The 12,295-nt window shown below is 37.6% G+C and overlaps 1 protein-coding gene across 1 annotated transcript in view; it reads left to right on the top strand.

Annotated features, from left to right (window-relative positions):
- Pgap1 (post-GPI attachment to proteins 1) overlaps nt 1-12,295 on the top strand; it is an 84,685-nt gene that overhangs the window by 39,557 nt on the left and 32,833 nt on the right. Inside the window, exons 14-19 of the mRNA NM_001163314.2 lie at nt 3,216-3,291; nt 5,283-5,356; nt 5,480-5,531; nt 6,161-6,227; nt 6,626-6,734; nt 8,062-8,100. Coding sequence (NP_001156786.1) covers nt 3,216-3,291; nt 5,283-5,356; nt 5,480-5,531; nt 6,161-6,227; nt 6,626-6,734; nt 8,062-8,100 — 417 coding nt within the window. The remainder of the gene's footprint in view (nt 1-3,215; nt 3,292-5,282; nt 5,357-5,479; nt 5,532-6,160; nt 6,228-6,625; nt 6,735-8,061; nt 8,101-12,295) is intronic.

Here is a 12,295-nt window from a genome sequence, read left to right as displayed (position 1 = left end):
ATCAGGTATTATCAGACAGGTATTATACAGACCCTAAGAGAACACAAATGCCAGCCAAGGCTACTATACCCAGCAAAACTCTCAATTACCATAGATGGAGAAGCCAAAGTATACCATGACAAAACCAAATTCACACAATATCTTTCCACGAATCCAGCCCTTCAAAGGATAATAAAGAGAAAGATGGAAACTACGCCCTAAATAAACAAAGTAATCCTTCAACAAACCTAAAAGAAGATAGCCGCAAGAACAGAATCCCAACTTTAACAACAAAAATAACAGGAAGCAACAATTACTTTTCTTTAATTTCTCTTAACATCAATGGACTAAATTCCCCAATAAAAAGACATAGACTAATAGACTGGCTACACAAACAGGACCGACACTACCTCAGAGTAAAAGGCTAGAAAACAATTTTCTAAGCAAATGGTCCGAAGAAACAAGCTGGAGTAGCCATTCTATTATCGAATAAAATTGACTTTCAACCCAAAGTTATCAAAAAAGACAAGGAGGGGCACTTCATGCTCATCAAAGGTAAAATCCTCCGAGAGGAACTCTCAATTCTGAATATCTATGCTCCAAATACAAGGGCAGCCACATTCATTAAAGAAGCTTTAGTAAAGCTCAAAGCACACATTGCACCTAATACAATATTAGTGGGAGACTTCAACTCCCCACTCTCATCAATGGACAGATCCTGGAAACAGAAACTAAACAGAGACACAGTGAAACTAACAGAAGTTGTGAAACAAATGGATTTAACAGATATCTACACAACATTTCATCCTCAGCAATTCATGGTACCTTCTCCAAAATTGACCATATAATTGGTCACAAAACAGGCCTCAACAGATACAAAAATATTGAATTATCCCATGCATCCTATCAGATCACCACAGACTAAGGATGATCTTCAAGAACAACATAAATAATAGAAAGCCAGCATTCACGTGGAAGCTGAACAAAACTCTACTCAATGATATCTTGTTCAAGGAAGAAATAAATTAAAGACTTTTTTAGAGTTTAATGAAAATGAAGCCACAACATACCCAAACTTATGGGACACAATGAAAGCAGTCCTAAGAGGAAAACTCATAGCTCTGAGTGCCTCCAAAAAGAAACTAGAGAGAGCATGCACTAGCAGCTTGACAGCACACCTAAAAGCTCTAGAATAAAAGGAAGCAAATTCACCCAAGAGAAGTAGATGGCAGGAAATAATCAAACTCAGGGCTGAAATCAACCAAGTGGAAACAAAAAGAACTATACAAAGAATCAACCAAACCAAGAGCTGGTTCTCTGAGAAAATCAACAAGATAGATAAATCCTTAGCCTGACTAACTAGAGGGCACAGGGAAAGCATCCTAATTAACAAAATCAGAAATGAAAAAGGAGACATAAGCATAGATCCTGAGGAAATCCAAAACATCATCAGATCCTACTACAAAGGGCTATACTCAACAAAACTGATGAACCTGAATGAAATGGAAAAATTCCTAGACAGATACCAGGTACCAAAATTAAATCAGGATCAGAGTAACGATCTAAACAGTCCCATTTCCCCTAAAGAAATGGAAACAGTCATTAATAGCCTCCCAACAACAACAACAACAAAAGCCCAGGACCAGATGGGTTTAGTGCAGAGTTTTATCAGACCTTCAAAGAAAGTCCTCAAACTATTCCACAAAATAGAAACAGAAGGTACTCTACCCGATTCATTCTATGAAGCCACAATTACTCTGATACCTAAACCACATAAAGACTCAACAAAGAAAGGGAACTTCAGGCCAATTTCCCTTATGAATATTGATGCAAACATATTCAATAAAATCCTTGCAAACACAAAATCATTGAAATTGTATTTTTAAAACTGTTTCACTATCTCATGATTCACCCCCCCCCCCCAAAAGAAGACAAAACCGGGGCTGGTGAGATGGCTCAGTGGGTGAGAGTACCCAACTGCTCTTCCAAAGGTCCGTAGTTCAAATCCCAGCAACCACATGGTGGCTCACAACCATCCGTAACGAGATCTGACGCCCTCTTCTGTCTGAAGACAGCTACAGTGTACTTACATATAATAAATAAATAAATCTTAAAAAAAGAAAAAGAAAAAGAAAAAAAAAAGACAAAACCTGTAAAAATATGAATAATCCTGTTCAGTAAGTGATTTCTTTTGTCTTAGTTAGGGTTTCATTGCTGTGAACAGACATCACGACCAAAGCAACTCTTATATAGGACAACATTTAATTGGGGGTGGCTTACAGGTTTAGAGGTTCAGTTTATTATCAAGGTGGGAGCATGGCAGCGTCCAATCAGATGTAGGGCTGGAGGAGCTGAGAGTGCCACATCTTGTTCTGAAGGCAGCTAGGACGAGGGACTTAAAAAGCCCACACCCACAGTGACACACAAGACCACACCTCCAATCGTGCCACTCCCTGGGCCAAGCATATTCATACCACCACAGTCGTCTTTTCTGTAATAGAAGTGCTGCTTCTTTGCCTTGAGAGAAGGAATGAAAGCAAAGCTCTTGCATGGCAACGTCCCCATGCACCATACAGCATGCGTCTAACAGCAGCCCATTCACCTCGTCTTCAGTTTAATAAATTATTGAGAGTCCATCTGAGGGCAAAGGAATAACACAGCTGAGATACCCCAGGGAACGTTGTCACGGAAGCCTAGGATAGACACTCATTTTTTTTTTCCATTTTCTGTAATAACTGGCTGATCTGCAATAATCTCCTACAAATAGTGTTAGCTATAGATGAGTTAGATGACTGGTTACAAATGCTTTTTTAGCCTGATTAAACTATAGATACTTGAGAGATACAGGATTTAATTTAAAAAAGCAACGAACATAATTTTCTTTTGACTAGGAAAGTACTCAGAGACATGTTGTCTAAATCCTTAATTAATCTTAAATTGCCTTTGTATCTCAGTGCTTTGATCTAGACTTTAATACTCTTCTCTGAAAACACCTGGTGTTATAATTAAGATTTGCCATGAATTTGTTATAAAAATGACCTTTAGACAGTATTTAGATTAAGAAATTGCTTATCAAGTGTTCTTGATGTAGTACCTGCTTGGGAAATTGTGCCACAGTTACAGAATAATCAGTTTAACAAACCTTGCTAAAGCTGAGGCTTATTTTCCACACAAACCTCAAGAGTTTTCTAAATTAAATTCTACATTTTCTAATGAGTCAATGTCTTATACCTCAGTTTGTTGTCGACTGTGAATTCTTTAAGAAAGAAGCGAGATCCATGCAGCTCCCTGTGACTCACCTTTTTTCCTTTGGTAAGTATTTTGTTTTTGAAGCTTAAGCACAGCTTTTAGCAGTGCTGACTGGCTTTGCCAGTCGTAGAATATTAAATATTAGCATGTCCCAAGTAGAGTGCTTAGGAAACAGTGTGGTCGCGAGCAGTGGTTTGATTGTCAGCCTCTGAGGTTGAAGGTTAGACAGGCCTGGTCTCAGGTCTTTTTCTCTTGCTGTGATAAGGCACCATGACCAAGGCAATTTATAAAAGAAAGACTGTAATTAGAGAACAGAGTGGCCGAGCAAGCATGGAGGCTGGGAAGCTGAGGGGATCCCAGAGGAGGAGGGAGAGAGGGGCTGGAAAGCACAGCAAGGCCACACCTCCTAATCCTTCTCAAACTCTTCCGCTAGGAACAAATTACTCAAGCACATAAACCTACTGGGGCCATTTTCATTACAAATCACTCTGTATTTTCCCATATTTATATAAAATGCAGGAACCAGGTGCTTCTATATGTGTATTTACTTATATGATACTGGTCCATTTTAGAGGTTTTTTTTGTTTTTGTTTTTGTTTTGTTTTTTTTTTGTTTTTCACAGAACAAGCTTTGATTTTTATTATTTAAATAAACCTCACTTGTTTCTTATTCTGGTTCTGTGCTTGTGCCTTCAACACTGTCATTGTAATTTTCTGACACACAGCATATCTAAATTCTTGTCTGTCTAATGAAGGTTTCTCAACTATATGTTAATAGATTATTTATGTGTATGGAAGTTTTGCTTGCATATATTTTTTTTTGTGTGTGTGTACCATGTATGTGCAGTACCTATAGAGGCCAGAAGAGGGCAACAGATCCTTGTTATTATTAATTACAGGAGTAGATGCTAATAAATCTAATTGTTCACGGTGTTAACTTTGATCTTTTGTTTATTAAAATTGTATGTCAATGACTTCTCTACTATGTAATTACTGGTTTTTATTTTTTACCATTACAAATATCTTGTAGGAAATAATTTGAAAAAAATGTGGAACTTATTAATTTTAGCATATAGTGGGTTAGCTATTCTTTAGCAAGTAATTACTATTACAGTCTCCATTATTTAAATCCTGTCTGAGATAAGAGTTGCCTTGTTTATTCATTTATTTTTCAAGACTGTATGAACTAGTGAAAAAAATATATTGGGCTAGGGCCTAGCTCAACAGGGGAGTGATTGCTTAGCATGGCTATTTTACTCATGGTGTTATAGTGCTAGTGTTATGTACTGTCTTGCTTAAGTTGTTCTAGCTTTGGTTTTTAGGGTCTTGTTTAGCTTGGTCTCAGTACCCTTTAGTATGGTGCATGTGTGTGTGCGCAAATACACACACACACACACACACACACACACACACACACACACACACGTTTCCCTTTCATGAAAAATATCAGTGTTGCTTGTAATAGGAAACTCCCTTTAAGGCTTTTTTTTTCCCCTTACCGGACCCCGGCTTGATGTTTTGGGGAACAAAATGCTCAGGAAAATACCAAAGTAACAACTCTGAATTAATTGTATCATTTAAAAATCACAGGCTTTGGGGGTGGGTGGGTATGGGGGACTTTTGGTATAGCATTGGAAATGTAAATGAGCTAAATACCTAATAAAAAAATGGAAAAAAAAATCACAGGCTTTAGGATCCAAATCTTCCTAAAACTGGAAATAAGTACTTGACTTTTTAAAATCACCGTCAGTATAACTGAAAGTCATTATAGATACTGTTATATTTGACAGTTACTGCTTATACATCAGAGGTAAGACTTGTTGACTTGAGTTTTAGACCACCTGTGTCCCTTGTGGCTCAGGTGGCTTCAGTCTCAGCTTGCACTGGCCCTCAGTTTGCCTCCCTCTGCTCTCGTACACCACCACAGCGAATTTTTAAATTTTTTTTCTCTTAATTTCACAGTTCTGTTGGTACTTTTAAATGTTATTTTAGCAATCAGCACATTTTTGGAAATTCTCTGGTATTATAAATAACACAGTGCTTTTAATTCGACAGGACTGTCTTCCAGGAAGGTGACGTTAAATACAAACGGCCTATACTACAACATAGAGCTGCTGAACTTTGGACAGGTAATCCTCATGTGTAGAACAGGGAAACTTTATCTGCATTTGCTATTTCACTAAACAAAGAACCTTGTTTCTGGTTTTGTTTATATTTTATTTTATTTTTTTGTATTTGTCAACCTCTATCAGATATACCAAGCTTTTAAAGTCAACGTGGTCAGCAAGTGCACTGGAAGCAAAGGTAAGGGCATAGTGCGCCCATCTGAAGAATAGTCCATTTGCTCTGGAGTTTCTCCAAGGCTTATTTCATGTCTTTCCTTCCGTGTATTTTATATGGAGTACAATTAAATATATCATCATGGGAAAATACTTCTATTTTCAAGAGATTTATTATAGACTCACTCTTTCTTAATAGTAAACCATATTTATATGTTTAAAAGTACTATATATTTTGAGGTGGGTGAGCCGGCTCAGCAAAGGCCTGATTTCAGTCCCCAGAACCCATGTAAAGGTGGAAGAAATGAATGAGTCTATAAAGTCTCTCTGACCGCCACCTGACCACGTGTACCTATACACAGTCATCATATACAAACATAATATTAACCACAGAGTAAGTGTCAAACTGTAGCTCTTCATGTCTTATCATAGTAGCAATTCAGGCTTAGCTGTTTAATTTTATTTTAGTTTCTTAGTTCTACCCAGATACCTTAATGTCTTTTGGGAGCATAGTACTCGCTAATCTTTTCTCATGTGCTGTGACGCACACCGATCTTTTTGTAAACTGGGCAGTTGACATTTAGTAGTCTTATAGCCTGTGTACAAGTTAAGGTAACACACAGAATAATGCTTCTTTCCTTTGTGTCTTAACAGAAGAAATAACCAGTATCTATAAACTTCATATCCCCTGGTCCTATGAAGATTCACTAACCATCGCACAGTAAGCATAGAAAAATTTGCTTTAAACTTTGTTGTTCTAAAGTAGAATCTGTGCTTAGTTTATTTATGTCGTATGCATTATTAAAGCTCCTATTAGTAAAATATACGCACCCTTTAGTTTCATGCCCATTATTTGAGATCTATAGCATTCTATTTAAACAATATAGCACTTAAATCCTATTTGAAAAATGACCGTCTTCCCTTAACCTCCACCATTCCCCGTGTGCTCGAGGGACAGCCAGGTAGCTGTGGTATGAGTGCAAGTGTCCACCTGGGACAGTGCCTCTGTCTGTCTCCTTCGTCTACGTTAGTTCATTCTGTTGTGTTAGGAATCACCTTAGCCATGGCTGTTTACTGTCACTTTATATTTGAGGATTGATGTTCCAATAATCTCTTCAGGGTTCCATCTTCCACAGACATTTCTCTGAAGCTTCATGTTGCTCAGCCAGAAAATGACAGCCATGTGGCACTGTTAAAAATGTACACGTCGTCAGACTGTCAGTATGAGGTAAGACATGTTTGCATAATTGTATGATTTAATTATAGACAAGTAGAGGTCTTTTTTTTTTTCTATTAGCTGCAGATATATCATGTGGCATCCCATAAGTATGAGAAATTCAAATGTTAAATATGTTCCACGTCTCTTCTTTACCATTTAGCATTTCTGTAGCTAGACCGAGCATGTGAGCATCTTATAGAATAAGAGGATACTACAACTTACTCTAAATTTTAAAGCCCAGGATCAAGTAAACTGAAGAGCTTCATTTAATTAGCTGCCATGACTCCGCTATAGCAATTGACATAGTGCATACTGGTTTGTACCAGTACTGGGTTATTTTAAGGATCTTGCCTTTAGGGGGGAGGAAAAAAAAAAAAGGATCTTGCCTTTACTACTTTTTAAAGATCTGTATGCTTTTCAGTGGTGACATTCTAATACTCCAGTATATATCAAATATTTTCTTCCTGGTTAGCAGCCCTAAGTATTTGGACTGGGTAATAGGACTAACTTCTTTAGGGTGTACTAGGAGATTGCAGATTAGTGGGATCTGTTCCCATGACCTGGTTTCAGGTGCACCTGTATGAGGAATTAATTTGTGTCTCATGGACGTCATAGATGATAGTTTGCCATCTGTTTCTAACAGCGATGAGTATTGCAGGTCTACTGTGTTTTTCAGTTTAAAAGTTTGTACTTCCAATATTAAAGTGATAAGAAGTGTATTATCCTGAGAGCAGAGGCAGGTCGATTTCTGCCACCCAGAATCTGTTTGAGGCCACCCAGGTCTATATAGTGAGTTCTAGGCCAGCTAGGGTTACACAATGAAAGCCTATCTTTAAAAAAAGAAAAAAAAGTTCTTAGTTTGGCTTCAAATATTGCATGCTCACCAAATGTCCATGTTTTTTGAAAGTCAATATCACATATTTTAAAGAAGTCTGTATTTTAGCAAGACAAAAACATGTTGTATATAATTGTTACAAGTTTCTTAAGAAAGTTCTCCTTTTTCCAGCTTTCTTAATATCTAACCTATATTAAAGATGACTTTCATAACTATTGCTATGATTTACATTATTTTACCCAGCATGATCTCTTCATAACATACTGTGGATAATAAGTGGCAAAGGTTTACTACCCGTAGACCATTGCATTCAGCCATTGAGGAGGAAGTGTACTGGAAAATGTATAGAATGGCAAACTGTACTTTAGACAGTTAAAATGATGGCTGAGAACATTCTGGAAGATCTTGTTTAATTGTTAAAAAGTATGCAGAAGTACTCAATAAGATATAAAATGAGTTTAGGAAAATTAATCTCCTTTTCTAACAATTATTTTATACTAGGTGACAATTAAGACTTCCTTCCCACAAATACTTGGACAGGTAAGACAGACTTAATGCAATTGGTTGATTATTTATTGCTTTGTGATTTGGAAGGGATTGCAATTATTTTTCAGTAAATTAGCAATTTTTAAGTAGAACTACAGAATTAAGTCATTATTATTAGAATTTGTAGAATTGTATAATATTGATTAAGACAGAAAAATTTAAAAAGAGAAATTAATGCAACAAAAAATTTTATTGCTGCTTTGAGTTTTTGATCTTTGTGTTTTGTGACTCACATAATTAATGTTGATAATTTTGTATTTGGTCATGATTGTAATTCAACTGTTATAATGAAACATTTTATATGCATTATCTCATTTGAACAGCCTGTGAGAATTAGATATTTAGATTTTGTTTAGCTTTGTTTTTTGATACAGGATTCCTCTGTATAGCCCTGCCTATCTAGACTTACTTTGTGGACCAGGCTGGGCTTGACCTCACAGAGATCCTCCTGCCTCTGCCTCTCAAGTGCTGGGATTAGAGGTGTAAAATTTGTGAACATAATAAAATTCAGTTAATCTGTAAGTATTTTGTAAAAATCATGAAGAAACAAGTAAATTTTAGTTTGAGTTGTAAAAAAGCATCATTAAATACTTAAAACTTTATAAAGAGTTAAGGAACCAATTAAAATTATTTTTTTGTAATATCAAATAATTCCTGCTCTTGGGCTTTTAAAGTATGCAAAGGACTTGTCACTTGCATAGCTTAGAGTAAAGGTGGACACTCCTTATCCATATCCCCATGGCTCATATTTCAGATCAGTGATGAGATAATTCAAGCTATCTTAGTGTGCAGGTACCAAAGGCAATTATATCAAAAGAGGACAAGGTGATACTTATGTTCAGATATAGAAATCTTTCTAAAAAGTAAGACTGGTGTCATTGGATCAAAGGTCTGTACTTTTTAAGATGTCAAAGAATTAGGGTTAGTTAAAGACCAAAATTACAAAAATGAAAACGCACATGGTCTTTCTCCATCCTTATTGACTTTGCTTGTAGGTCTTAGGGGGATGGACTCATGTATAACATATCTAAGTCTTTGTAGATCCTGTGGTAATGAATTCAAGTTTATAACGTATCTAATTCATTCCACATATGTATATTTTTAGATTCTTAGCAAACAAAGCGTTTTTTGATGTCATTGTAATATTTTCAAACTGTTTTAGATTTCCCTCCCTACTCGATTCCCATGCCCTCCACTCCTTAACTACCCCCGGCCCCTGGCAACCCCCAGTCTCCTCTCCAGAGGAGTCTCTGCAAACACCCTGACCAGCTGAGTGTGGTAAGAAAGAAGTCTGCCTCAGCATGACTCAGTGGACAATTTTCATTCAAACTTCTGGGTTCTGACACCGGTAGTTTATCTTAGGCATATTTAAGCACAGCACAATTTCAAACTAGTTTCTGGTGGTAATTAACCAGTCGTGTGTGTACAGAAAAGCTTAAGAGATGGGTATACTGAAACTCACGACATGAACATGAGTTTGAGGAAGGCAATGTGACCTGGCTGTATAGATAGTACAGAGGCCACCAACTATGAATCACATTGTTCCTGCCTTCTGGGCAGAAATAGGTTATACATCTCTCCCCTTGAGAGACAGCCCTGAGTGTTGAACATTCCTGATTCCCAGTGTGCTCATATGTGAGCACAAGAACCTTGTGTCTCTTACACAGTTTCATGTCACATGTTCCCTCATGCCCCCTCCCTCTTCCTCAACACCTGTTTGTTGCCTGCCTTTGGTTACCTTTGTAGTTTTTTCAGTTTACATCCATCTATCTATTTGTCCGTCTGTCTGTCTGCCTGCCTGTCTGTCTAAATACATCAATCACAAGCTGGAATCTGCATACGAGAAAGACCTTGCTTTTTTATCTTTAATTTGTATCACTTTGCTATATTTCTAGATCAATGTATCACCCTGCATACTTTATAGTTTCATCTGTTTATAGTTGAATAAAGTGTCATTGCATGTGTATGTGCCATATTAACATTACCCATTTATCTGTTGATGAGCTTGCTCTGTCTCCTTGTTCCTGTGGATGGAGCAGCAGTAGACATGGATATACAAGTTTGATACCATCTTTTTCCATTTCCTTTATGAGTTAAATTGGTTCTTGGACAGTTTCTGATTACTTTCTTTTTTATGCATATAAATGCGCCTTCGTTATTCACTAGATATTTTCTTCATTTACATTTCAAATACTATCCCCAAAGCCCCCTATACCCTCCCCCCACCCTGCTCCCTAACCCACCCACTCCTGCTTCCTGGCCCTGGCATTCCCCTGTACTGGGACATATGATCTTTGCAAGACCAAGGGCCTTTCCTCCCATTGATGGCCAACTAGGCCATCCTCTGCTACATATGCAACTAGAGACACAGCTCTGGGGGGTGCTGGCTAGTTCAAATTGTTGTTCCTCCTATAGATTCCAGACCCCTTTAGCTCCCTGGGTACTTTCTCTAGCTCCTTCATTAGGGGCCCTTTGTTCCATCCAATAGATGACTGTGAGTATCCCCTTCTGTATTTGCCAGGCACTGGCATACCCTCACAAGAGATAGCTATATCTGGGTCCTGTCGGGAAAATCTTGCTGGCATATGCAATAGTGTCTGGGTTTGGTGGTTGTATATGGGATGGATCCTCAGGTGGGGCAGTCTCTGCATGGTTCTTCCTTCTTTCCTTCTCAGCTCTGAACTTTGTCTTTATAACTCCTTCCAAGGGTATTGTGTTCCCCATTCAAAGAAGGAGCGAAGTATCCACACTTTGGTCTTCCTTCTTCTTGAGTTTCATGTGTTTTGCAAATTGTATCTTGGGTATTCTAAGTTTCTGGACTAATATCTGCTTATTACTGAGGGCATATCATGTGTGTTCTTTTGTGATTGTGTAACCTCACTCAGGATGATATCCTCCAGATCCAACCATTTGCCTAAGAATTCCATAATTTCATTGTTATTAATTGCTGAGTAGTACTCCATTGTGTAAATGTACCACATTTTCTGTATCCATTCCTCTGTTGAGGGGCATCTGGGTTCTTTCCAGCTTCTGGCTATTATAAATAAGGCTGCTATGAACATAATGGAGCATGTGTCCTTATTACAAGTTGGAACATCTTCTGGATATATGCCCAGGAGAGGTATTGCTGGATCCTCCGGTAGTACTATGTCCAATTTTCTGAGGAACCGCCAGACTGATTTCCAGAGTGGTTGTACCAGCTTGCAATCCCACCAACAATGGAGGAGTGTTCCTCTTTCTCCACATCCTTGCCAGCATCTGCTGTCACATGAGTTTTTGATCTTAGCCATTCTGACTGGTGTGAGGTGGAATCTCAAGGGTTGTTTTGATTTGCATTTCCGTGATGATTAAGGATGTTGAACATTTTTTCCAGGTGCTTCTCAGCCATTCAGTATTCCTCTTTTGGAATTTTGATGGGGATTGCATTGAATCTGTAGATTGCTTTTGTCAAGATAGCCATTTTGACTATATTGATCCTGCCAATCCATAAGCATGGGAGATCTTCCCATCTTCTGAGATCTTCTTTGATTTCTTTCTGATTCAGAATTGAAGTTCTTTTTTTTCCCCCAGAATTAAAGTTCTTATCATACAGATCTTTGACTTCCTTAGAGTCATGCCAAGGTATTTTATATTATTTGTGACTATTGTGAAGGGTGTTGTTCCCTAATTTCTTTCTCAGCCTGTTTATTCTTTGTGTAGAGAAAGGCCACTGATTTGTTTGAGTTAATTTTATATCCAGCTACTTCACCGAAGCTGTTTATCAGGATTAGGAGTTTTCTGGTGGAATTTTTAGGGTCACTTATATATACTATCATATCATCTGCAAATAGTGATATTTTGACTTCTTCCTTTCCAATTTGTATCCCCTTGACCTGCTTTTGTTGTCTAATTGCTCTGGTTAGGACTTCCAGTACTATATCGAATAGGTAGGGAGAAAATGGGCAGCCTTGTCTAGTCCCTGATTTTAGTGGGGTTGCTTCAAGTTTCTCTCCATTTAGTTTGATGTTGGCTACTAGTTTGCTGTAGATTGCTTTTATTATTGTTTAGGCATGGGCCTTGAATTCCTGATCTTTCCAAGACTTTTATCATGAAGGGGTATTGGATTTTGTCAAATGCTTTCTCAGCATCTAAGAAGATGATCATGTGGTTTTTGTCTTTGAGTTTATTTATATAGTGGATTACATTGATG

Source organism: Mus musculus, chromosome 1 (genome assembly GCF_000001635.26).
Source record: "Mus musculus strain C57BL/6J chromosome 1, GRCm38.p6 C57BL/6J".
Lineage (NCBI taxonomy): Eukaryota > Metazoa > Chordata > Mammalia > Rodentia > Muridae > Mus > Mus musculus.
The sequence above is the reverse complement of the archived record's forward strand: the minus strand, read 5'-3'. Positions and strand labels throughout refer to the sequence as shown.